This window comes from Portunus trituberculatus, chromosome 7, assembly GCF_017591435.1.
Source record: "Portunus trituberculatus isolate SZX2019 chromosome 7, ASM1759143v1, whole genome shotgun sequence".
Classification (NCBI taxonomy): Eukaryota; Metazoa; Arthropoda; class Malacostraca; order Decapoda; family Portunidae; genus Portunus; species Portunus trituberculatus.
In genome coordinates, this window is record NC_059261.1 from 7054044 (window position 1) to 7081543 (window position 27500).

The 27500-nt window shown below is 42.1% G+C and overlaps 1 protein-coding gene across 1 annotated transcript in view; it reads right to left on the reverse strand.

The window, feature by feature from the left end:
• The window catches only part of LOC123520283 (neurobeachin-like), a 287400-nt gene that overhangs the window by 97430 nt on the left and 162470 nt on the right, over positions 1-27500 (reverse strand). Inside the window, exons 7-32 of the mRNA XM_045282450.1 lie at positions 26868-26994; positions 26251-26370; positions 25177-25323; positions 22099-22155; positions 19845-19988; positions 18875-19032; positions 18006-18219; positions 17086-17308; positions 16240-16382; positions 15796-15986; positions 14441-14549; positions 13748-13829; positions 13075-13223; positions 11930-12097; positions 10871-11047; positions 9777-10361; positions 9323-9488; positions 8924-9071; positions 8054-8313; positions 7184-7385; positions 6431-6584; positions 5561-5740; positions 4833-4985; positions 3868-3975; positions 3163-3337; positions 149-276 (exon numbers count right to left, since the gene is read on the reverse strand). Coding sequence (XP_045138385.1) covers positions 149-276; positions 3163-3337; positions 3868-3975; positions 4833-4985; positions 5561-5740; positions 6431-6584; positions 7184-7385; positions 8054-8313; positions 8924-9071; positions 9323-9488; positions 9777-10361; positions 10871-11047; positions 11930-12097; positions 13075-13223; positions 13748-13829; positions 14441-14549; positions 15796-15986; positions 16240-16382; positions 17086-17308; positions 18006-18219; positions 18875-19032; positions 19845-19988; positions 22099-22155; positions 25177-25323; positions 26251-26370; positions 26868-26994 — 4468 coding nt within the window. The remainder of the gene's footprint in view (positions 1-148; positions 277-3162; positions 3338-3867; positions 3976-4832; positions 4986-5560; positions 5741-6430; positions 6585-7183; positions 7386-8053; positions 8314-8923; positions 9072-9322; positions 9489-9776; positions 10362-10870; positions 11048-11929; positions 12098-13074; positions 13224-13747; positions 13830-14440; positions 14550-15795; positions 15987-16239; positions 16383-17085; positions 17309-18005; positions 18220-18874; positions 19033-19844; positions 19989-22098; positions 22156-25176; positions 25324-26250; positions 26371-26867; positions 26995-27500) is intronic.

Genomic DNA, 27500 nt, shown 5'->3' on the forward strand with positions numbered 1-27500 from the left:
GAAGGAACTAGTCGATAAATTGATAAAAGGAGGGAATAGATAGATAGAGAGAAGAATGACTGACTGACTGACTGACTGACTGACTGATTGGCTGACTGACTGGCTAACTGATCAACTCACTAACACACACACACACACACAGACACACCTTGATGGATGGGGGTCCGGATGAGGCGTTGGAGCAGTGGTCGGATGCCAAGATGGATGAATTATGTTGATCCACTACTATTACTTCATATTCTCCATCCTCATCCACTTCCCCTGTTCTCTCGGAGCCTGTGGATAGGAGGGGAATTAGTGGATTGTCTCTATGTGGAAGGGATTGAGTTTTTCTCTTTCTTTCTCTTTTTTTTTTTTTTTCTCTCATTTTTTTTTTCTCTTTCTATAAGTTTAAATACCTGGAGACAGATTTTTCTTTCTCTCTTTTCTTTCTTTCTCTCTCTCTCTCTCTCTCAGTGTAAATCCAGGATATACACAAATCTGAATATACTGTGCCTAAGTATACAAGAGAAGGTCGCAGGCTGGTCACACACACACACACACACACACACACACACACACACACACACTTGCTTCATCTTATACAGTATACATTAAATACAATATCAGCTGTGGAATAGATTAAAGAAATACATAAGCTCTTACATACACACACACACACACACACACACACACACATACATACATACATTTAATTTAAGTTGTATTTTTTTCCTTATTTTACCAGCAAACTATGTAATCTAAAATAATTACATATAGATTAATAATTAGTGCTTATTTTAGGATTACTTGTAGATAATTGGTGTAAATAATTGTACAGGTAATCTGTGTACAGGTATTTTGTGTACAGGTATTTTGTGTTCAGGTATTTTGTGTACAGGTATTTTGTCTTCAGGTATTTTGTGTTCAGGTAATTAAGTATACAGGTAATTTGTGTTCAGGTATTTTGTGTACAGGTATTTTGTGTTCAGGTATTTTGTGTACAGGTATTTTGTGTTCAGGTATTTTGTGTACAGGTATTTTGTGTACAGGTAATTAAGTATACAGGTAATTTGTGTACAATAATGTGAAGGTGCTGGTACGATGGCACACAACATGATTACCAACTAGTCATATTTCACTTTTTTTTTTTTTTGACTTAAAAGCAATGAAAAAGGAAAAAAAAAAGTAAAGAAAAAAAAAAAAAAAAGTAAATAAATAAATAGTGATTACAAACTGCATTTTTCCTCATCAAATAATTACCAACACTCTTTTTTTTTCATTTGATTTAACGCAATAAAAAAAAGTAAACAAAACAAAAAAATAAGTAAATAAACACAAACATTGATAACAAATTGCTTTTTTTTTTTTCTTCCCTTCAATTACAAGACAAACAAAAAATGTACAACAACTTCTAAGTGCTCGCATGATAACTACAAAAACCACAATTCCAAACTATTATCTTAGCACATACACAAAATACAGTAATAGAAGTGCTTGTATGAGGATTTTAACCCCTTCAGTACCAGGACGCATTCTTCTATTCATTCTGGTGACTATTTGGTGATTTTACACAGCTTCAGAAACTCATGTGGGGGATTAAAATAGTGAAGACTTTGGCCATTAATCTCCTGACCTTCATAGACCCTTCCTAATGTCAATAAAATGGTCAAATTGTACCCAAAACTCAAAAGTAAAATTGATGTGGGGGATTAAAATAGTGAAGACAGTGACCATTAATCTTCTGACCTCCATAGACCCTTCCTAATGTCAATAAAATGGTCAAATTGTACCCAAAACTCAGTCGAAATGCGTCCCAGTACTGAAGGGCTTAACAGACAAACAAGTGTACAATAACCTCTAGGTGTGCTTGTATAAATCCAAACAGTACAGGTGAGGGTGGCGAAAATACAGGTACTAGCCAAACCCTATCCAGTACCTCTATCCACCGAATCCTTGACTGTAGAAGTGGATGAGGAGGTGGAGGACGTCACTGCAGGCATATCCGAGGGTCCTTCCTTCCTTGTACCCTTGGCCGATCCCCCAAACAGCGTCCTTCTCCAATCTTTCTCCTTCTCCTTGCTGAAAATTCCACTTGGTCCTCCAACAATGTATTTTGGTTCTAAAGTTTTGGTGAATTTTGGAAATATTGGAGGCTGTGATGGTGGTGGTGCTTGTGTGTGGGCACCTGGGACTTGTTTCTTCACTATGGTACCCTTTGGCACTGCCCCAGCTGGTGTGGTGGGGGCATGGGGGGTGTGGCACTGTTTAAAGCTGCTAGGTGTGACAGAGAGGGTAAGCGACGGGAGGGCCAGAGTAGAAACTGCGGTGACGTTGATATTTTGGTTGTTTTGTGGTAATTGTATGGTGGAAATGGATGTAGAGGGTTCCATAGGCAAGACAGCTGCTTCCTCTTTCGTTTCCTCTTCCTCTTCTTCCTCTATCTCCTCCTCCTGTGTGTCTTCCTTCTGCAGCTTTCCTTCTTCCTTTTCCTTCTTCGGTTTCATCATCTCTGCGATCTCCTCCTCCTTTACCTCCTTTCCTTCGCTTCCTTTAAGGTGTTTTAGGGACAGTTAAGGGGTGACGCTGGCTTCCCCTTAACCTTACCTGACCTTAATATATCCACTCGGGTGCTTAATTAATTGTTTACCTGGTTATGACACACACACACAGACAGACAGACGTGAAAGGTGTCTGGCTGGATATTTGGGCTTGGTGGATGAGTAAATAAAGAAAAGTAATATTATTGTTTTGTTTTTTTTTGTCTTTTTTTGATAATAAAGGGAATTGTAAAGAAAATGGGATAAGATAAGTAAGATTATGTGTTTTCTTATTTTTTTCTTACTTTCTTTTATTCTCTCTCTTTCTTTCTTTTGTCTTTCTCTTACACATAAATTGATATACATACTCTCTCTCTCTCTCTCTCTCTCTCTCTATTTTCTCCCTATCTTGCACAAAAACAAACTCTCTCTTACTCTCTCAGAAAAATAAATGCTCTCTCTATCTCTCTCTCTCTCTCTCTCTCACAATCTCTCCCTCTCTTTCTCTATACTTAAATATTTCTCTTCCTCTCTCTCCTTTTCTGATAATCTCTCTCTCTCTCTATCTCACAATCTTTCACCCCTTCCCTCTCTCTCCCTCTCCCTTTCTCTCTCACTCTTCCAGGCCCTCTCCCACACTCACCTGAGAAGTGGTGTTGTGTGAAGGCCCCGTTGGTGTGTGGGGGGTGCTGTGGAGGGGGTGGGGAGGCCGGGGCATTTGAAGGGGGCTCCAGAATGTCCCTATATTTTGACACCATTAAAACGGAGATGAAGTAAACGATGGCCAGGGAGAGAAACTGCGCTTGTTTGGTCTCCTCCTGCAATAGTTCGGAGAGGTTTAGGGTGTTTAGGGGTGTTTTGTGGTGTTTTGTGGTGTTTTTGTAGTGTTTTGAGGTGTTTTTGTGGTCTTTTGTGGTGTTTTGGGATGGCTTAAGGTGTTTTTATGGTGTTTTGGGGTGTTTTTGTGGTGTTTTGGGGTGTTTTGGGATGGCTCAAGGTGTTTTTGTGGTATTTTTGGGTGTTTTTGTGGTGTTTTGGGGATATTTTGGGTGTTATAAGTGTTTTGGGTGTTTCTAGGGTGTTTTAAGGGTGTTTGATAGAGTTCTACCATGTTTTGGGGTGTTTAAGGCTGTTCTAGGGTGTTTTAAGGATGTTTGGATGATTCTAGAGTATTTCAAGGGTGTTTAGGGTGTTTGAAATCATTCTAGTGTGTTTTAAGGGTGTTTGAGGCAGTTCTAGGGTGTTATAAGAGCATTTTGGGTGTTTTTAAGGTGTTTTAAGGGTGTATGGTGCAGTTCTTGGATGTTTCACCACCACATCACCACCACCACCACCACCACCCACTCACCACATCCCTGTAGATCACCGCCCGGAGCCTGTTGACGTCCATATCCTGTAGGAGTTTCTCAGGATCCCTCACTGGGCTGTTCTGTGTTCCAAGGTTCTCCACTATGTTCTGTGGAGAGGTGGAGAGGTGGAAGAGTTAGTGGAGGGATGGAGGAGAGAGAGAGAGAGAAAGAGAGAAAGAGAGAGAGATGGAAGGGATGGAGGAAAAAGAAGGAAAGAAGAGGAAGGAGAGAGGGAAGAAAGGAAAGGAGAAGAAATGGTGGAGTAGAGAAGTGGAGTAAGTGGATGTGTGGGCAGTAAGTGGAGGAGTAAGTGGAAGGGTGGAGGAGGTGGAGAAATTAGTGGAGGAGGTGGAGGAGTAAGTGGAGGAGGTGGAGGAGGTGGAAGAGTAAGTGGAGTGGGTGGAGGAGAATGTGGAAGAGTGGAGACAAGATTGAAGTGGAGGGATTGTAGGATTTTAGAGAGAGAGAGAGAGAGAGAGAGAGAGAGAGAGAGAGAGAGAGAGAGAGAGAGAGAGAGAGAGAGAGAGAGAGAGAGAGAGAGATGAAAGAAATGAAAAGAAAGAAAAATGGAGTTTAATTAAATAAAGGTGGATAGATTGTCTAATCCACCACATATCCATCCACACAACCATCCACCAAAAAGAAAAACAACCCTCATCCACTTCCTATCCACTTTTCATCCACTACACACACATTTTCCTATTTTCTCATTTTTGGTGGATTCAAGTGGATGTGGAAAGTGGATAGGAAATGCGGATCGTGGATTTTTTTACTCTCTCTGGTTATGTGGATTTGGTGGATTTAAGTGGATGTGGAAAGTGGATAGGAAATGTGGATCATGGATTTTTTACTCACTCTCTCGTTATGTGGATTTTAAAGCATGCGGAAAGTGGAGTAGTACATTTTCTACGTTACTTTCTCTTCCACCTACTCCACACACACCTCATCCACCTCATCCACATACCTTGGGGGACGCCTGAGCTCCGCGGATGAGCGAGTGGATATGCCTTGACTTGTTCATAGACTTCATTCCACCTGCTCCACCTGATCCGTTTACCTCCTGTAGTCTCGTCCTCTCTCGGCACTCCAGACAATTGCGGACTGCCACTGTGCACACCTGGAGTGGATAAAGTGGATAAAAGTGGACGAAGTGGATGAAATTGATGAAGTGGATGAAATTCGTGAGGTGGATGGATATTAAGTGGATGAGATGGATGAAGTGGATTGGTATTAGGTGGATTAAGTGGATGAAATGAAAGAGGTGGATGATTAAGGAATACACAAGATTAATAAATAAAAATAAATAAATAAAATAGGAAAATGAAAATAGAAAAAAGATAAGTAATATTCTCTCTCTCTCTCTCTCTCTCTCTCTCTCTCTCTCAAACACACACTTCTTAACACCATCAAAAAAGAAAGAAAAAAGAAAGAAAAGCAAACTATCTCTCTCTCTCTCTCTCTCAATCTCTTACAAACACACACATTTCTTAACCTTAAAAAAAAAAAGAAAGAAAGAAAGAAAAAAAAAAAACAGCAAAAATCACTCTCTCTCTCTTCTTAACCCTCAAAAAAAAAAAAAAAAAAAAAAAAAAAAAAAAGGAAAGAACAGCAAAAATCTCTCTCTCTCTCTCTCTCTCTCACACTCTCTCTCTCTCTCTCACTTTCCCACTCCCTCTCCCTCTCTCAACTCACCAAACGCAAGCACTGTCTCAGAATTCCCCCACTCGACATATTTTTCTCCGCTTCAAGCTCTGAGAAATTGAGGGACGAGGCAAAGACGAGGACATCCGCCATGTTCACGAGGCGGTGGAGGAACGACACTGCCACCTCCACCCCCATCCCCTGTGTAGGCTCCAGCACATCCAGCTCGTTCTGTAGTTAGGGTTGTTAAAGATGCGTCAATGTGTGTTTAGGGTAATTTTGGGGTTTTTAAGGATATTTTAGTGTGTTTGGGGTATTTTGGGGTGTTTTTGGTGTGTTTTGGTGTGTTTTGTGATGTGTTTTGGTGTTTTTGGTGTGTTTTTGGTGTGTTTAGGATAATTTTGGGGTTTTTAAGGATATTTTGGTGTGTTTTGGGGTGTTTTGGGTGTTTTGGTGTTTTGTGTGTTTTGGTGTGTTTTGGTGTGTTTTGGGGTGTTTTGGTGTGTTTGGTGTGTTTTGTGTGTTTTGGTGTGTTTTGGTGTGTTTTGGTGTGTTTATGGTGTTTTGGGGTGTTTAGGAGTGTTTTGGGATGTTTATGGTGTTTTGGGTTTTGGGGTGTTTTATGGATATTTTGGGGTGTTTTATGGTGTTTTTGGGTATTTTGGTGTGTTTGGGTGTTTTGGTTTGTTTTGGGTGTTTTTGTGTGTTTTAGAGTGTTTTTGATGTGTTTTGGGGTGTTTTTGGGGTGTTTTGAAGAGATTTTAGAGTGTTTTTGATGATTCTGTGATACTTTTTATTTGTTTGTGGTGGTTTAACATATTTTCACCTTCCTCAATCACCACACACACACACACACCCCACACTCAAAGACACTCCCTCATCCCCTTCCTTAATTTCCCACACCTGATCCCCAAGACTCACATTAGGGGAGGTGGCAGAGGCGAGGAGGGGTAGAAGCCCCCCACAGGCAATGATGAGGTTGTCGGCCAGCTGTGAGATGAGGTGGACTGTATTCACCACAAAGATTGCGTTTTCACTATTGTTCACGAAATCCAGGACGCTTTTGGTGGAGTGACTGTGGGAGAGAGAGAGAGAGAGAGAGAGAGAGAGTGAGTGAGTGAGTGAGAGAGTGAGTGAGTGAGTGAGTGAGTGAGTGAGTGAGTGAGTGAGTGTAGTTTTATTTTTATTATTTGAGAGAATGTGGAATGTAGAGAGAGAGAGAGAGAGAGAGAGAGAGAGAGAGAGAGAGAGAGAGAGAGAGAGAGAGAGAGAGAGAGAGAGAGAGAGAGAGAGAGAGAGAGAGAGAGAGAGAGAGTTTATATAGGTAGAATAGAATAATTGAGAGGAAAATAAAGAAGTCATAATAATCTTGGTGAAATAGAGAGAGAGAGAGAGAGAGAGAGAGAGAGAGAGAGAGAGAGAGAGAGAGAGAGAGAGAGAGAGAGAGAGAGAGAGAGAGAGAGAGAGAGAGAGAGAGAGAGAGAAACACAACAACAAAATATACCCATCAAATCCACAAACAAAACAAACTCCATCCACTTATCCACTTAATCCACACTCATCCACCACACAAAATTACCTCATCCACTCATCCACCCTTCCACTCCATCCACACACACATAAACACACAGGCCATCCACCAGATATCCACATCTCATCCACCTATCCACACACCTTCTCCACACTTGCATATCCGTCTCCAGGGAAAATAGGACATCGGATAACAAACGCTGGTGGATGTAAGACCAGCGGAACTCAGGGATTCTAAACGGAGGGCGGGTGGGTCCGGATGAGAAGATCTGCCGGGAGTGTGACTGGGACGAGCCGATGGATGAGCTGCGAGAGACGGATGCGGATTTCCTCTCACTGTTGTCGCCTGGTGGATGAAAAAGTGGATTAAAAGTGGATTAAGTGGAGTTTTTGGATGATGTGTGAGAATTGGATGTGAACTTTTTTCATTATTGTTGCCTGGTGGATGAAATGTGGATGAAATGTGGATGAAAGTGAGTGAAAAGTGGATGAAAAGTGGATTAAGTGGAGTTTTTGTATGTGTGAGAAGTGGATGCGGATTTTCTCTCACTGTTGTTGCCTGGTGGATGAAAAGTGGATGAAAAAGTGGATGAAGGGAATTATTTGTAGTTTTTTTGCCTTTTTTGTTTTTTATTGGGCAATTTTGTGTTAATTTTATGTTTTTGTCTTTTTTCATGCTTGTTTAAAGTGGATGGGAAAAAGTGGATGGAAAAAGTGGATGGGAAAAAAGTGGATGAGTGTTTGATGTTTTTGTTTTGAGATTTATCAAGGTGGATGTGAAAATCTGATTATTTCTATTTCTATTATTATTATTACTATTATTTTTACTACTGCTACTATTACTACCATTACTACTACTACTACTACTACTATCTAACCTAACCTACTACTACTACTACCAATATTAGACCAACAATTCTCACTACCACCACTGCTACCACCACCACTACTACCACCACCACCACTACCACTACTACTACTACTACTACTACTACTACTACCACTACTACTTACTCTGCCGATCTTTCTCTCTCTCCAACGTGGATAAAGAAATTCCACGTCTTCTGAGGCCGAGATCCACCTGGTCCTTAGTCAAACTTCCCTCCACTCCTGTTCTCCGCCTTCCTCCTCCTCCAGTTCCACCTCCACTCCTTCCACCATCACCACCTCCTCCTCCACTACCTCCTTTTGTACTCTGGTCTCCTCCTCCACCTTCTCCACCTTCTCCACTTCTCCGACCTCCTCCGTTTGTGATTCCTGGTTCCTTGGTTCCACTTCATCCACATTTAAGTTGGAAATAGGAAATTCTTTAGGTAGAGATAAGGTTTCCACTGCCATATCCACTGTGCTGGTGGATAAAGTGGATAAAGTGGATGTCGAGGTAGGTGGAAGTGGATTTAGAGAATGTGGTTTAGTGTCTTCCACTTTTTTTGGTGGTGATGGTGGTGGTGGTGGTGGTGATGATGATGATGATGATTGTTGTTGTTGTTGTTGTTGTTGTTGTTTGTTGTCGTTTTCTACAGTTGATGATGACGATGATGATGATGATGTTGTTGTTGTTGTTGTTGTTGTTGCTGTTGTGGTTGTTGTGTTGTTGGTGGTGGTGGTGGTGGAGGTGGTGTTGCATTCCTCCGCCTCCCCACTGGTGTTGCCGTTTTCCCGTTTTCTTCTTCCTCCGTTTTCTTCGCTTCGTCTTGTTTCCCTGTTTCCGCAACCTTTTCCTCAATTTTCCCTATCGTTTCCCCTTTTTCCTCCTCAACACCAGAATTTTCCCCAGATTTTCCCTCTTGAGCAGGTAAATTCCCTAAACTCTCCCCAGAAACTTCCCTAGAAGCTGAATTTTCTGAGGTATCTTCCCTGGGTGACTTCAAAATTTCCCCAGACTTGCTAGTTTCCCCTGAGGTACTTGGCTGTTCCCTGGGGCTCTCCTCCTCCCCCTGTGTGTCCTTGGGGGATGGAGGGGGGCTGGTTTCTTTCCCCTGGGTGGTGGGGGTTGGGTGGAGGAGGTGGAGGAAGTGGAAGAGGTGGAGGGCTGAGGATTTGAAATTTCCCCAGATTGTGTATCAGTTAGGGAAATTTCTGGTTTTTCCTCTTGTACTGCAGATATAGTGGTGGTGGTGGTGGTGGTGGTGGAGTCAGGTGGAGTAGTGGTGGAAGGTGGAGAGGAAGTGGAGTTTTGTACATTATCACAGGTATTTTCTTGTGTGGAGGTGGTGGAGGTGATGGTGGTGGTGGTGGTGGTGGTGGTGGAAGTAAGTGGATGAGTTTCCGCTTCTCCTCCACCTGTTTCTCCACCTGCTGGTTCGGCGGGAAGCTCGTTAGTGGAGGTAGTTGTGTTCTCCTCCCCTCTACCTCCTCCACTATCTCCCTCTCCACCTCCTCCACCTGTCTCCACTTTTCCCTCCTGTTCTTTCAAGTGGAGACTCCCGGAGATGGTTGCTATGACTTCCTGTGGAGGAGGTGGAGGGAGAGGTAATGAGGAAACTTCTCCACTTGTTTCCTCCACTGTCTCCTTCTCTCCTTCACTTTTTTCCTCCTTCTCTTCTTCGTTTTTACTTGTTTCTTCTGTTTCCTTTATTCTCTCTTCTTCCTCCTTCACGTCTGTTTTTTCCTCCTTTTTCTCCTCCTCCTTCATTTTTCCCTCCTCCTCCTCCTTCTCCAATCCTTCATTCTTGCTTTTTTCCTCTTCTTTCCTCTCTTTTTCCTCCTCCTCCTTCTTCTCTTCTCTTATTTTTTCCTCCTCCTTTGGCATTTCCTTCTTACCCTCATCCTTCTTCTCCTCCTCCTCCTCCTCCTCTTTCTCCTTCTCTCCTTCCTTCTTCTCCTCTCCTTTACTCTCCGTCTCCTCCTTCTCCTCCACCTCTTCCGCTAAATCCTCAATCTTCACTCCCTCCTCCTTCTCTCTCTTTTCCTCCACTTTTTCTCTCCCTTTCTCCTCCTCCAGAGCTTTGTTATCCAGCACCTCCACTTCCACATTCTTCATCTCCCCGGACTCCTCCTCCACCTTTTTCACAGCGGAGGTGGTGGAGGAGGAGGCGGAGGAGGTGGATGATAAGGACGACTTCCCTTCAATCTCCGTTTTCTTTGAGGTATCGCAAGCGGGCACCGATTTCGTCTCCACTTCCGTTTTCTGTTGCGGTTTGTTTGTCTGGGCCGGGTTTCCTCCACTTCCTCCTCCGTTTCCTCCATCTCGGTTCGCCTCCACCCTCTCCACTTTCCTCCCTCCCTCCATTGGAACTTTCGGAATAGGTTCAATTATCTCTGAGTCTTCGCTGGCGGCCATCTTGCCATTTCCGATTGCTGCTGGCTTTTCCATCTCAATCTGTGGGTGGATAAGTGGATCAGTGGATGGGCGGATGGGTGGATTTTGGGATGATTGGTGTATTAGTGGAAGAGTGGATGGGTGAGACTGGATGAGTGGATAGGTGGGTGGATGAAAGAGTGGATGGTTCTCTCTCTATCTATCTCTCTCTGTCTTCCTTTCCTCTTCCCTTGTATTATCTCCATTCTCTCTCTCTCTCTCTCTCTCTCTCTCTCTCTCTCTCTCTCATCAACACCTCTTTCCCTACCTTCCTCCTCTCTATTCCACTCTTTCTTTCCCTCTCCCACCCCTCTCTCTCTCTCTCTCTCTCTCTCTCTCTCTCTCTCTCTCTCTCTCTCTCTCATCAACACCTCTTTCCCTTCCTTCCTCCTCTCTATTCCACTCTTTCTTTCTCTCTCCCACCTCTCTCTTTCTTTCTCTCTCTCATCAACACCTCCTCTTTCCCTTCCTTCCTCCTCTCCATTCAACTCTTTCCATCCCTCTCTCCCCTCTCCCCCACAACATCTCACCTCTGCTCCGTTCCGGTACATCTCAGTGTTGACATAGTACTGGCGACTGTCCCAGCCTGAGATGGTGGAAATGGGACGCTGTTGTCTGATGGCTGGGTCCGTGATGTTGTCCGATCGGTGACGCTCATACTGTTCATACATCTGGGCAAACTGCAGCTTAAACTCCTCGTATGATACCTGTGTGGGGTTAGGTCAGGTTAGGTTGGGTTAGGTTGTCAAATGATTTTTTTTCCTATTTATCTATTTTTTTGTTAGGTTGGGTTAAGTTTGGTTAGGTTAGGTTAGGTTAGGTTGGGTTGGGTTTGGTTAGGTTAAGTTAGGTTAGGTTGGGTTAGGTTAGGTTAGGTTGGGTTGGGTTGGGTTAGGTTAGGTTAGGTTAGGTTGGGTTGGGTTGGGTTGGGTTAAGTTGTCAATTTTTTCTTTTTTTTTCTTTTTCTATTTATTCATCTATTTTTTTGTTAGGTTAGGTCAAGTTAGGTTAGGTTAGGTTAAGTTGGGTTAAGTTGTCAATTTTCTTTCCTTTTTATCATTTCTTATTTATTTTTTTTATTTATTTATCTATTTTTGGTTAAGTTAGGTTAGGTTAGGTTAACTTGTCAATTTTTTATTTTTTTTATTTATCTATTATTTTTGTTCAGTTAGTTTTTTTTCTGTTTTCTAAAAGTTAAGTTCTGTTAATTTTCACTTTTTTCCCAAGTTAAGTTAAGTTGGGGTAGATTAAGTTATTTTTACTCTTTTCTAAGTTAGATTAAGATTAAGTTTGGTTAATTTCCTGTTTTTTTTTATTTTAGGTTAGATTTAATTCAATTTCATTTTTTTAATCTTTTCTCAACTTTCTACTTACTTAGTTTGAAAATTAATGTATTTCTATTTTCTCTTGTTTGTTTTATTTGTTTTGTTTTTGTGGCAAGATTATCTGCTCCTAATTTTCCTTTTCCTATCTAAAATATTTCAAAACACACACACACACACACACAAATCCACACCTCCCCCCACACACACACACACAAATCTACATCCACAAACAATTCCACCTTAATCCACTTTCATCCACGTTACCTTGGAGTGGACAATAGCCAGCGTATCCACCCACACCCGCCATCCACCATATTCATACTTGATGGCGTGGTGGAGTAGCATGCGGAAGAGGGAATACACCATATCGCTAATCTTCTGTTCCTCGGTAGAGCGCGGGTGTATGTAGGCCAGTGCGATGAGCCATTCCTGTGTGTGGAGAAGTGGATAAGTGGATGGGTGGATGGGTGGAAGGGTATTGTGGATGAGGGAATAGGTGGTTTTGTGGTTATGTGGAGAAATTGTGGATAAGGTGTAGTGGTTAGAATTTGTGGATAAGTGGAGGGATATTGTGGATTAAGTGTGAATAAGGAGGTGGTGGTGGTAGTTATGTGGTGGAGAAATTGTGGATAAGTGGATGGAGGAAGCAGATGGGTGGAGGTGTAGTGGATAGAAATAGACAATGACACCCTGGCCACAGAAACACAACACTGGACTATTTGCCTCAACACACGAGACACTCACTTACTATGCAGCTGTGGTGTGGTGTGGTGTGGTTAAAATAGACAAGAGTGTGATGAAAAAGATTATAACCACAATGATAAGACCCCGACTGGAATATGCAGCAGTGGTGTGGTGGAGTGGTGTGGTGTGGTGTGGTGTGGTCACAATACATGCAAAGGGACATCAGGAAACTAGAAAGACTCCAGAGGACTGCCACAAAGATGGTGCCAGAGATGAAGGACCTTCCCTATGCAGAAAGACTGAAGGAAATGGGACTACCAGCTTTGAAGGACAGACGGGAGAGAGGAGACCTAATAATGATGTACAAGACAGTGAACTGTAGGGAAAAGATAGACAGACAACACCTGGTAACACTGACGGAGGATGGAGACAGACAGACAACACCTGGTAACACTGACGGAGGATGGAGATAGACAGACAAGAGAACACTCCAAGATCATGAAAAGTCAGTGTTTGAGGGACATTAAAAAGCTCAGTTTTCCACACAGGACGGTGGACATCTGGGACGGCTTGAGTGGAGAGATTGTCCCACCAGAAAGTGTCCACAAATTGAAGGAAAAGTTGGAGAAAAGTAGATATGGAGACAGGTCACTAGGAGCCCCCAGCCCCACTCCAACCCTGTAACACACACACACACACACACACACACACACACACACACACTGCCACACAGACATCTGCAGCACTGTTCTCCTGTTATCCCTGTTATTGTTGCAGAGAAGGGTCATGTCTGAGAGGAACAGCTTCTTCACCTCCATTAGGCTTTCCGAGGGCTTACTTTGACGGATCAGGGTGGCACAGACCTTCAGGATCACTGCGGAAGAAGGTGGAGGAGGTGGATTAGTTGTGGAATAAGAGAGGGGTTCAAATGTGTATGATGAAAAAGATATTAACCACTATGATCAGACCTAGACTAGAAAGGATACAAAGAACTGCTACAAAAATAAAATAAAAAACCTTCCCTATGAAGAAAGACTGAAGGAGATGGAGCTGCCAACTATGAAGGATAGACGGGAAAGAGGAGACTTGATAATGATGTACAATTTAGTAAACCGTATGGAGAAGATAGATAGACAAGACCTGGGAACACTGACGGAGCAGGGAGACAGATAAACAAGAGGACACTCCAAGAAAATCATGAAAAGTTAGTGTCATTAAGAAGTTTTATTTTCCACAAAGGACACTAGACAGCTGGAATGGATTAAGTGAAGAGATTGTAACAGCAGAAAGTGTGTGCAAATTTAAGAAGTTAGATAAGGAGACAGGTTACTAGGAGCCCCACTCGAACCCTGTAACATACACACACACACACACACACACACACACACACACACTTACTAGGGTTCTCCAGTCTGTAGTGTGATTCTGGTTCAGGATGTTTGCAGTACATCACCTGCTGGCTTATGTGTTCTGTCAGGATCTGCAGAACACACACAGGCACAGATGCAAAATTAAAATGGTTAGGTTAGGTTAGGGTAAAATGAGGTGAGGTGAGGTGAGGTGAGGTTAGGTTAGGTTAGGTTAAGTGAGGTGAAGTGAGGTTAGGTGAAGTTAGGTTAGGTTAGGTTAGGTTAAGTGAGGTGAGGTGAAAATGAGGTTATCTTTGGGGAGACTGTGGAAAATTGTATTAAGAACTTGAAAAAATGTATTATGGACTTCAAAAATGTATTAGACTTAAAAAACTTTATAATGGACTTGAAAAATGTATTACAAACTTTAAAAATGCATTACAGACTTGAAAAAATGTATTTTGAACTTGAAAAAATGCATTTCGAACTTAAAAAAAATCTATTATGAACTTGAAAAATGCATTACAGACTTGATCTAGTGATGGAAAGTGTTCTAAATATGTCCGACACACACACACACACACACACACACATCAAAATAAAGAGATTAACTATGAAAGACAATAGAAAAATGCATTATAAACTTGAATTTAGTGAAGGAAAGGGTTGATTACACACACACACACACACACACACACACACACACACACACACACACACACACACACACACACACACACACCTCATAGAGACAGTTGTAGGTAGAGAGGGTGAGTGATTCCTCGTGCACCAGCAGTCTCTCGGCCAGCAGTGTGTACAGGTTGTGAGGGTTCATTACATCATACTTCCTCCTGTGTGAGAGGGAGAGAGAGAGGGAGAGGGAGAGGGAGAGGGAGAGGTAGAGGGAGAGAGGGAGAATATGGGTAGAGAGAGACAGAGATGATAGAGGAAAAGGAGACAGGGAGAGGAAAGAATGAGAGAGGGAAAGAGAGGGAGAAGGAGAGGGAGAGGGAGATGAGAGAGAGGAAAAAATGAGAGAAGCAGGGAGAGAGAGAGAGAGAGAGAAAGAGAGAGAGAGAGGAGAATGTGGATAGAAGGACACAGGAAGATGATAGAGGAAGAAGGAATCAGGGAGAGGAAGAGAGAGGAGAGGGTAAGGAAGAGGGAGACAAGGAGGGAGGGAGAGAAGGAGAAGAAGTTATTAATTGTGTTCCTATTTTCTGTTTTTTTTTGTCTAATCTCACTTTTCTACCTTAACTTGCTCTCTTGACCGTAATTTTCAACTTCTTACCCTTATCATAACTTTTTAACCTATCCTAACCTATCCTAACCTAACCTAACCTATCCTGACCTATCCTAACCTATCCTGTCTTAATTTTTCACCATTTTTTTGCCCTCATCATAACTTTTGTGTCCTAACTTGACCTAACTAACTTTCTATCCAATCCTAACCTATCCTAACCTAACTTATCCTAAACCTATTCTTTTTGTCTTAATTTTTCAACTATTTTTGACCTAACCTAACCTAATCTAACCTGACCTAACTTTAACTGCTCCCCCAACTTAACCTAACCTAACTTACTTTCTATCCTAACCTAACCTGACTTTAACACCACTCTAACCTGGCCCTAACTCTGTTTTACCCTAACCTAACAGATATTAACTTATTTCCTTGGCCATAATGTAACTTTGTCATAACTTAACTTAATTTCATTCCCCCTTTACACTGCACAACACCACACCACACCACACACCCCTCACCACACCAGACATCACAATCACACCCCAGGCCCCAACACCACAGCTCCCCCCTCACCACACCACAGGCACCCCAACACCACACTCTCTTTCACCAAACCTAACCTAACCACACCACAGGCCCCTCACACCACACCACAGGCCCCCTCACACCACAGCCCCCCTCACCACACCACAGGCACCCCAACACCACACCACACCACACCCCCTTACACCCCAGCCCCTCACCACACCACAGGCTCACCACACCACATCACAGCCCCTCTCACCACACCACACCAAACTTTACTGCACCCCACACCACACCACACCACACCACACCCCCTAACACCCCCATACTTGTGCGTGGAGCGTGAGAGGAAGTATCCGAGGAGTTTGAGAGCCTGGAGTCGGATGAGCTGACTTTCCGAGGCTAGGAGTTTGAAGACAGTGCGGACACCGTGCTTTGCGTCGAAGGCCGGCACCATGGAGGATGGGTGCTCTGACATCAGGGACATCAGCATCTGCAGCACGTCGTGGAGGTTCTCGTCCTGGGGGACTGAATTAATGGGATGTTTTTGTCAATTTTTTTTTTTTTTTTTTTTTTTTTGGTTTATTTATTTTATTTCATGTTTGATTAATTGATTTAATTTTTTGGGGCTTTATTTGTATATTTCTCGATTTATTTCATGCTTTTTTGTTTTCTTTGGATTGTATTTGGTTCATTTGTTTATTTATTTATTTATTTTATTTAACCTAACCCAACGCAACCCAACCAAGCCAAGCCAAGCCAAGCCATCGAACCTCATGCATGGTGGAGAGATAGTTGAGGATGGCTTGCAGTTCGTCTTCCTTCACTCCGTTGCCGATCATAATGAGTTGCTTGAGGAAGAGGAGCATGTAGGCCCGCAGGCTCACCACGTCCTTCTCTGTGGGGCGCGGACCATCTGCGGGAGAGTGCGGTGTGTGAGAGTGGTGTGTGTGTGGCGGGAGAGGGTGTACATGTGTGTGTGTGTGTTTGGGTAAGTATACAAAGGTGTTAGGGTGTGTTTGGGTGTGTTTTTTGGGTGTGTGTGGGTGTTTGGGTGTGTTTGGGTAAGTGTAGGTGTGTTTTTGGGTGTGTTTGGGTGTGTGTGGGTGTATTTGTGTATTTGGGTGTGTGGGTTTGGATGAGTGTGTTTGGGTATGTGTGGATGTGTGTGGGTGTGTTTGGGTTGTGAGAGTGGTGGGAGAGGGATGTGTGAGAGGGTTGGTGAGAGTAAGAGAGAGAGAGAGAGAGAGAGAGAGAGAGAGAGAGAGAGAGAGAGAGAGAGAGAGAGAGAGAGAGAGAGAGAGAGAGAGAGAGAGAGAGAGAGAGAGAGAGAGAGAGAGAGAGAGTGTGGGAGAGTAAAAGAGAGTAGAGTGTGTGTGAAGAGTGTGTGTGTGGGAGAGGTGTGGGAGAGTGAGAGGAATGTGAGAGGAGATGAGAGAAGGGCTGGATAATTTAATGGTTCAACATCCACAAATTAATACATCACTTAACACTCTACTGACAGACATAACCCTTAACCCTAAACCCTTAAAACCACAAAAAATGCAAAAAAAATAAATAAAACACAAATAAAAGTTATCCATTATCCTTCCCCTTTATCCCTTATCCTTAATCCTTACCGAGGCCCTTAGGATTAATGCCACTCTTGTCTCTAGGATTCACCACCCAGTAATAGTACTTAAGGGTGTGCATGGTCTGTAGAACGGTGGATACACGGCGCACTGAACCGTAAATTTGAGCGTCCGAGAGGAATTCCGTGGCCAAGTAGGTGTAGAGACGCATCTGGACTGTGACTGGAGAATAGATCCACAGCGACGGGTTGAAGAGAATGTGGTCCAGCAGCTGTGGGGGAGAAAAGTGATGGGAAGTGATGGGAAAGTTGATTTGTGAAGGAAGGGGACATTTTTGTGACTGTTTTTTATTCTATCTTGTTTTCTATTGTTTGTGTTTGTTTTTTTTATTGATGGGGGAGAGGGAAGTGATGGGAAGTGATGGGAAAGTTGATTTGGAAAGGAAGCTGGAGAGACTACAAAAAGTGGCTACAAGAATGGTCCCAGAATTTGAAGGGATGACATATGAGGAGAGACTAAAGGCTATGGATCTACCAACCCTGGAACAGAGAAGGGAGAGAGAGAGAGAGGGATCTGATACAAGTTTACAAATGGATCAACGGAATGGACCAAGTGGATAATGAGTATCTGATCCTGAGAGAAGAATATGACATTAGAAGCACAAGATCGCATAGTAAAAAACTGAGAAAGGGATGATGTCTGAGAGATGTTAAAAAAATAGAGTTTCCTGCCAAGATGTGTTGAGACGTGGAACAGTTTGAGTGAGGAAGTGGTGTCACCAACGAGTGTGCAGAGCTTTAAACAAAAATTGGATAAGTGTAGATATGGAGACAGGGCCACACCAGCGTAAAGCCCAGGCCATGGAAAACCACAACTAGGTAAACACAAACACACACACACCTGCGCAAGAAAACAAATTAACACAGAAATAATAATAAAAACACAGAAAAACACACACAAACACACACCTGCTTGAGAAGAAGATCCGAATTTGAGTTGGGACAAGTCACGAGGAACTTGGTAAGCTTGAGGAAAGCAGTGAGGACTTCCATGGTGATGTGGTGACGTGCCGCCCGGTGGAGGAGGTGGGAGATGACCAGGAAGCCTCTGTTCTGTACCATGTGCTGTTGTACTGTGCTGCATCCTTCCACCATCTCACAAATGAACCCCACCAGTGTTGAGCTGTGCAGGTGAAGAGAAAGTGGAGGTTATGTGGGGATGTGGATGAAATGTGGAGGAGAGTTGAGGTTATAGAGGTTATGTGGAGGAGAGTGGAGGAAATTTGGGGGTCATGTGGAGGTTATGAGGAAATGTGGAGGAGAATGGAGAAAAGTGGTTATGTGGAGAGAGTGGAGGAAAAGTAGGGGTTATGTGGAGGAAAAGTGGAGGTTATGTGGAGGAAAAGTGGTTATGTGGAGGAAATGTGGTTATGAGGAAAAAAATTAGGCAAAGTGGAGAATATGTGGAGAGAAAAAAATGGAGAAAAAATTGCCTATGTGGAGAAAAGTGGATGAAAAGTGGAAAAAAAGTGGAGGAAAAATGGAGACTCAGTGAAAGAGTGGAGAAAGTGGAATAAGACCCATTATGTGGATGTGGAAGAGGTTTAATAATGACAGAGGCAGTGTGGATAGTGGAGCAAGATGGTGATGAAGTGGAGAAATGGGAGAGGTGGAGGAAAGATGAAGTGGAGAAGTGGATGGAAAATCATTAAGTGGAGACATAGTAATCTGTCAGGGGTGGAGGGGGAATGTAAAGAACAGGAAGGGGGAGGGTGTCTTTGGGGGTCATAATGCGGAAGGACGTGAAATTTTGTTATGGTGGATTAAATAATGTTTACCCGAGGGAGGGGGTCTTGGTGGCCGCATAGTAGTCGGTGATGGCAGGGGGGGCGTCGTGGGGGAGGTCAAGCTGCTGGAAGAGTGGAAACAGCACCTGGATGCCACCCATGCTGTTCAGGGTGCTGTGAATGCTGTGAGTCACCACCGCCTTCACGTCCTGCACAGCGAGTCAGTCAGTTTGTTAGTTCATTGACAAAAAGTGATCAAAATTCAACATAAACCTCCAAAACACCCCAAAACACCACAATATATCACAAAATCACCTCAAATCACCCCAAAACACCACAAAATCACCTCAAAACACCATCACCAAACACCCCAAAATACACAAATCACAAAATCACCACACAACACAAAACACAAAATATCACAAAATCACTCAAATCAACACACCCCAAACACAAAATATCACAAAATCAACTCAAATCACCACAAAACACCCCAAAATATCACAAAATCAACAAATCACCACAAACACCCCAAAATATCACAAAATCAACTCAAATCATCACAAAACACCCACAAAACACCCCAAAACACCACAAACACCCAAAATATCACAAAATCAACTCAAATCACCACAAACACCCCAAATCACCACAAAACACCCCAAAACACCTCAAAACACCACAAAATCACCCCAAAACACTTCAAACACCCAAAACACCCAAAATACCTCAAAACACCCCAAACAACACAAAACACCCAAAACACCCCAAAACACCACAAACCACCCCAAAATCACCTCAAAACACCCCAAAACACCTCAAACACCTCAAACACCCCAAACCACCCCAAAACACTCCAAAACACTCCAAACCACCCCAAAACCACCCCAAAACATCCTAAAATCACCTCAAAACACCCCAAAATCACCACAAAATCACTTCCAAACACCTCCAAACACCCCCAAAACCATCCCAGAACACCCCAAACACTACCACCAGGACACCCCCTTCCCCACCGTACCTGCAGCATGAGGGCGTGTGGGTTGTGGACGAAGTAAGAGGGGTTTCCTTTGGGGGCAGACTGGAGGCACAGCTGTGAGTCGGTGGCCACAGGATTGTACATGAACACTATCGCTGCCGCCAACTTGCCGTCATACAAAACCTGCTTGAAGGTGGGGAAAACGAGGAAACATTAGAGGAAAAAGGGGAAAATGAGGAAAAAGAGGGAAAATGTTGAGGAAAAAGGGAAAAAAGTTACAGGAAAAGATGCTACAGGGAACGGAAAATATTTGAGGAAAACGAGAAACACTACAAGGAACTGGGGGAAAATTTGAGAAAAAAAGGGAAACACTGCAGGAAACAAGGAAAACATTGAGGAAAACGGGAAACACTACAGCGAACAGGAAATATGAGGAAAAAAAGGAAAACAAGGAAAAAAGGGGAAAACATTGAGGAAAACGGAAAAACACTACAGGGACCAGGGGAAATATGAGGAAAAAAAAGGAAAACAGAGGAAAAAGGGGAAACATGAGGAAAAAAGGGAAAAACACTACAGGGAACAGGGGAAAATTTGAGGAAAAAAGGAAAAAAACACTACAGGGAACAGGAAACAGAGGAAAAAAGTGAAAACGTTGAGGAAAAAAGGGGAAAAACTTAGGGAAAAAAAGGGAAACACTACAGGGAACAAGGAAAACATCTGAGGAAAAGGGAAAACATTACAGGAAAGAGGGAAACAATATATGACTCTTATGGGGAGGAAAATACAAGGTTAAGAGGGAGAGAGAGAGAGGGAAAATGGGAAAAAATGAGTCATGCAAGGAAAAAGGGAAAAAAAAGGAAAACATACATAAATGAAATGATTGAAAGAAGGGAAACAAGAGTTGGGAAAATATCATGCAAGGAAAAGGGAAAAAGGAAAAAAAAGGAAAAAAATACACAAATGAATAGAATGAAAGAAGGAAACAAGAGGAAAAACAATGAAAAGAAGGAAAACAAGGGGAAAAAGACTGTCATGCAGGTGAAAGGACAAATCTAAGCCAGGAAAAAAGGAAAACAAACAAAATAACAGGAAAAGGAAAAAATAATGGAAAATTGAACAGCGAGGAAAAAAATGAGGCAGGAAAAATAAAACAAAACAAAACAAGCAAACAATCAACAAAACAACAAGACAACACACCTTCAGAGCCCCAAAACAAAACAAACACCAAAAAACTACTAAAATCATTACTATACAGAATCAAACCCCATTACAAAGAATCAAATACCATTACAGAGAATCAAAATGCACTATAGAGAATCAGAGAACATTTGAAAGTATTAGAATGCATTAAAGAGTATTAGAGAGCATTGAAAACCATTATAGAGCATTATATAGTACTCGAAACCACTATAGAGTATTAGAAACCATTAAAGAGTGTAAGGAGAGCATTACAGACCATTAAACATAATAAAAGAATATTAAAGACTATTAGAAACTATTATATATTATTATAGAGAATTAGAAACCATTACAGAGGATTATAGAACATGAGAAACCATCAGAAACCACTATAGAATATTAGAGGGCATTCTAAAGTATTAGGTACCATTAGGGAGCATTATAGAGCATTTGAAACCATTAGAGGGCATTACATAGTATCAGAAACCATTATAGAACATTAGAAACCATTATAGAGCATTAGAAACCATTAAAGATAATTAGAAACTATTAAAAAAACATTAGAAACCAATAAAGAACATTAAAAACAATTATAGAACATTAGAAACCAATATAAAGAATTAGAAAAACACTATAGAGAATTAGAAACCATTATGGAGCATTATCAGATCATTAGAAACCATTATATAGCATTTGAAACCATTATAGAACATTAGAAACCATTATAGAGCATTAGAAACCATAAAGAACATTAGAAACCAATATAAACAATTAGAAACCATTATATATCATTAGAAACAATTAAAGAACATTATAGAGCATTATAAACCATTAAAAGACAATTAGAAACCGTTAAAAAGAGCATTAGAATCCATTAAAAGACCATTAGAAACCGTTAAAACAGCATTAGAAACCATTAAAGAGCATTCGCAACCATTATAGAGCATTATAAACCATTATAGAGGATTCGAAACCATTATAGAGCATTATAAACCATTAAAGATGATTCGAAACCATTAAAGAGCGATTCGAAACCATTAAAGAGGATTCGAAACCATTAAAGAGCATTCGAAACCATTATAGAGCCTTAGAAACCAGAGCTGCATGCGTGGCTTACCCGCTTATGGTTGTCCGGGAGCTGAAGATAACTCTCATTGTCAAACCGGAATTGACTCTGAGGAAAGGGAGAGAAAAAATAGGAAAACCGTCACCCATGCGAGAGAGAGAGAGAGAGAGAGAGAGAGAGAGAGAGAGAGAGAGAGAGAGAGAGAGAGAGAGAGAGAGAGAGTGTGTGTGTGTGTGTGTGTGTGTGTGTGTGTGTGTGTGTGTGTGTGTGATGTAATAGTGTTAGTAGTAGTAGTAGTAGTAGTAGTAGTAGTAGTAGTAGTAGTAGTAGTAGTAGTAGTAGTAGTAGTAGATGAAGATGAAGATGAAGATGAAGAAGAAGAAGAAGAAGAAGAAGAAGAAGATGAATATGAAGAAGAGGAAATTTGCAGTAGTAGTAGTAGTAGTAGTAGTAGTAGTAGTAGTAGTAGTAGTAGTAGTAGTAGTAGTAGTAGTAGTAGTAGTAGTAGTAGTAGTAGTAGTAGTAGTAGTAGACATTAATACTATACCTTACAAATAACATTATTATACAAAATAGATAAATAAAATGAAGGAAAACAATGAAAAAAAATAAAAAAATAAAAATAAGTTAAAAAAAAAATGAAAAAAATAAATAAATAAAAAAAATAAAATAAAGATGAAAAAAAAATAAATAAAATAAATAAAAAAAAATACGTAAACAAATAAACAAAAATAATTAGTCTTCGTGACACTGAAAAACGAAAATAAATAAAAAAAAAAAAAAAAATAAAAAAAGGAACAAGAACGAAGCAAATTGGAACGAAAATGAAAATAAAAGAAAAAACATTGAAAATACGAAATAGAACACACACACACACACACACACACACACACACACACACACACACACACACACACACAGTACACATCACGTACAACTATGACACAACTATTTCTCTCTCTCTCTCTCTCTCTCTCTCTCTCTGTATTTCCTTCCAGTCATGCACATAGTGAGCGATAGACTGACGAAACGAGAGAGAGAGAGAGAGAGAGAGAGAGAGAGAGAGAGAGAGAGAGAGAGAGAGAGAGAGAGAGAGAGAGAGAGAGAGAGAGAGAGAGAGAGAGAGAGAACGTACGCTCGCAAAATATAGTTCTTTTTTCGCCCATTGATCTCAAATGTGTGTGTGTGTGTGTGTGTGTGTGTGTGTGTGTGTGTGTGTGTGTGTGTGTGTGTGTGTGTGTGTGTGTGTGTAACCTTGTGCGAAAAAAAAAGAAAAAAAAACCATTTGTATATGAGCAGATTAGAGTTTTTCCAGAGAGAGAGAGAGAGAGAGAGAGAGAGAGAGAGAGAGAGAGAGAGAGAGAGAGAGAAGCGGAAGGAGGGTCAGAGAGGGAATAAGAAAAGAAAAAAAAATCAGGTATAATCACACGAGAGAGAGAGAGAGAGAGAGAGAGAGAGAGAGAGAGAGAGAGAGAGAGAGAGAGAGAGAGAGATTTTATACGCACTAATAACTGCAAACAAGGTAACTGAAAGGAGAAAGAAGAAGAAGAAGAAGAAGAAGAAGAAGAAGAAGAGGAAGAAGAAGAAAAAGAAGAGGAAGAAGAGGAAGAAGAGGAAGAAAGGAGGAGGAGGAGAAGAAGAAAATGATGATAACGATGATGAATAAGAATAATAACAAGAAAAATATATAGAAAACAGTCTCTCTCTCTCTCTCTCTCTCTCTCTCTCTCTCTCTCTCTCTCTCTCACCCTCCCAATTGGAGAGAAGTGTGGCAGTGACGCCTAACTGCTCGTAATGAGAGGTGAGGTAACATTCTCTCCCTTTCCTCCACTTCCCTCCACCTTCTCCTCCACCCCTCCACCCTCCACCCCCACCCCCACCCCACCCCGACCCTTCCCTCCCTTTAGGCGTTGAGTAATACGCATTTCTCTCTCTCTCTCTCTCTCTCTCTCTCTCTCTCTCTCTCTCTCATTTTCCCTTTGTTTATTAAGCTATTTACGTCTCCCTTTTTTATTCCTCCGTTTTCTTTTCGTTATATTTCTCTCTCTCTCTCTCTCTCTCTCTCTCTCTCTCTCTCTCTCTCTCTCTCTTAAAGCTACCGTGTTTTTATGTGTGCACCAATCAAATAAACAAAAGAGAGAGAGAGAGAGAGAGAGAGAGAGAGAGAGAGAGAGAGAGAGAGAGAGAGAGAGAGAGAGAGAGAGAGAGAGAGAGAGAGAGAGAGAGAGTTACGTTACGTCAGTGAACACATCTGGGCGTGACTTGCAGGTGACTGACTGGAAGTGAGAGAGAGAGAGAGAGAGAGAGAGAGAGAGAGAGAGAGAGAGAGAGAGAGAGAGAGAGAGAGAGAGAGAGAGTAAACAAACCAATCAGATTGTTACATTTAAATAAACTCCTCTCCTCTCTCTCTCTCTCTCTCTCTCTCTCTCTATTTTCCTCTTATTTATCCTTTCATCTTCCATCTCCCTCTTTCTCCTCTCTCTCTCTCTCTCTCTCTCTCTCTCTCTCTCTCTCTCTCTCTCTCTCTCAATCTCGACCACCCTTTCTTTATCCCCTCGCTCTCCCCTCTCCCCTCTCACTAACCTCTTACTCTATCCTTTCATCCTCTCCATCTCCCTCTCTCTCTCTCTCTCTCTCTCTCTCACCACGACAATTTTTCTGAACTATTTCTCCTATTAACAATGTGTAAATCTTGTCAATGTGTCACTACAACCACAAAGACACGCTTGGAAACATGTGTCACTTCAACTGGGACTAATTCTAAGTGTTTCCCCTGTTAAAATGACTCTCCCAGCCTCTCACTCACTCTCACTCACTCTCACACTAATAATAAGAAGAAAAACTTGTCATTCTGTCCTAGTAACCTTTAAAACACCATTTAAAAACTCGCATAATTTGAACATAACTCTTAAGATGACTCTCCCAGCCTCTCACCTCCTCTCCCAGCCTCTCACAACCTCTCATTTCCTCTCTCTCTCACTCACACTCTACTAATAACACGAAAAACTGATCACTCTGTCCTTAGAAACCTTAAAAACACCACTAAAAACCCGCATAACTTGAACACAACTCTTAAAATGACTCTCCCAGCCTCTCACACACACTCCCCCCACTCTCCCAGCCTCTCACCTTGTAGCCAGGGCCGAGGCGGTGCATGGCGCAGACCTGGTGAGCGGTGAGTGCCTCTGAGAACAGGTAAACGGCGCTCATCTGGCCACAAAATACTCGCTCCTCGTCCAACTCCGGAGTGGCGCCGATGTAGCATTTGTCCCACGTCTGAAGGAGTGACGTGACGTGAGGTGAGGTGAGTTGAGGTGAGATGACATGAGGTGAGGTGAGGTTAGGTTAGGTTATATTTTTTTTTCTTTTCTTTTCAGTTGGGTTGAACGATTGAGGTGAGTTGAGGTGAGGTGACATGAGGTGACTGAGGTTTAGGTTAGAGTGTAAGTGTAGGTGAGGTGACGTGACATGAGGTGAGGTGAGGTGAGTTGACATGAGGTGAGGTGAGGTTGGGTTTAGTTTATATTTTTTCTTTCTTTTTTTTCTTTTTAGGTCAGTTGGGTTGAACGATGTGAGGTGAGTTGAGGTGAGGTGACATGAGGTGACGTGAGGTGAAGTCTAGGTTAGGCTATTTTTCTCCCTTTTTTTTCTTTTTTATTCTTTTTTTTAAGAGATGTAGGTGAGGTGACGTGACATGAGGTGAGGTGAGGTGAGTTGACATGAGGTGAGGTGAGGTTAGGTTAGTTTATATTTTTTTTCTTTTCTTTCTTTTTTTTCTTTTTAGGTCAGTTGGGTTAAATTATGAGGTGACGTGACATGAGGTGACGTGAGATGACATGAGGTGACGTGAGGTTAAGTCTAGGTTAGTTATTTTTCTCCCTTTTTTTTCTTTTTTATTCTTATTTTTTTTTTGTAAGAGATGTAGGTGAGGTGACGTGACATGAGGTGAGGTGAGGTGAGGTTAAGATAGATTAGGTTACGTTAGGATATTTTTCTCTCCTTTTTTCTTTACAACCACCACCACCACCACCACCACCACCACCACTACACCATTAACTAAAAACATAAAACCACCACAACCACCACCACCACCACCACCACCACCCGTCAAGTTAGGTAAATAAATTAAAAGATAAATGAAGTTAAGACACCACCACCACCACCACCACCACCACCACCACCACCACCACCACCACCACTTACCTCATTGGTGGAGACGAGCCAGGTCATATCAGTGGCAGAGGCGAGCTGGCCATTGACAAACACCTTGATCTCACTTTTACTCCAGCGGTTATAGATGAAGACCACCGCCACCATGTACCACTGTGGGGAGAGAGGGAGAGAGGGAGAGGGAGAGAGGGAGAGGGAGAGGGAGAGGAAGTTAGTGCATAGAGGAAAAGTAAGAGAAAGGTATTGAAATGAGTGAAAGAAGAAAAAGAAGAAGAGAGAGAGAGAGAGAGAGAGAGAGAGAGAGAGAGAGAGAGAGAGAGAGAGAGAGAGAGAGAGAGAGAGAGAGAGAGAGAGAGAGAAGGGAAGGAGAGAGAATGAGAAGAGAGAGGTTAGTAAGAAGGAAGGAAGGAAGGAAGGAAGGAAGAGAAAGATTAGTATGAGGGGAGAGCGAAAGGGAGAGAGAGAGAGAGAGAGAAGAGGGAGAGAGTGAGAAAGAGGAAGAGTAAAATATTAATACAGAAAAAAAAAATAAAAAAAACTTACTTACAAACATACTTAAATGAACCACCCACACACACACACACACACACACACACACACACACACACACACACACACACACACACACACACACACACACACACACTTACCTTCCTGGGCTGGAATTCATACTTAATGCAATGTTGGTAACCTTTTCCCTTCACCTTGAGGGAAGTGAGCACCAGACAGTTACCCACGAAATGAGCTGAGTAACCCACGCCCTTACTCGTCTTGAAACTGCAAAGAAAGAGAGTCAGGGAGTGAGAGTGAGGAGAGTGAGTGAGTGAGTGAGAGTGGGTAAGTTTTTTTTTTTCATTTTTTTTGAGAGTGAGTGAGTGGGTTTTTTTTTTCATTTTTTATTTTTTTTTTTTTTTGAGTGAGTGAGTGAGTGAGAGAGAGTGAGTGAGTGAATGGGTGGCTAAAAAATACAAAGAAAAAAAAGAAAAAAAAAGAAAGAAAAAAAAGAAAAGATACACTGATAAATACACATACATACATACATACATACAGACAGACAGACAGACAAAGAAAGATACGTAGCAAAATAGCAGTGAGAGAGAGAGAGAGAGAGAGAGAGAGAGAGAGAGAGAGAGAGAGAGAGAGAGAGAGAGAGAGAGAGAGAGAGAGAGTGTGTGAGATATTGACTTCCGCAGTGAGTGTGTGGGATTGCGCGAGAGAGAGAGAGAGAGAGAGAGAGAGAGAGAGAGAGAGAGAGAGAGAGAGAGAGAGAGAGAGAGAGAGAG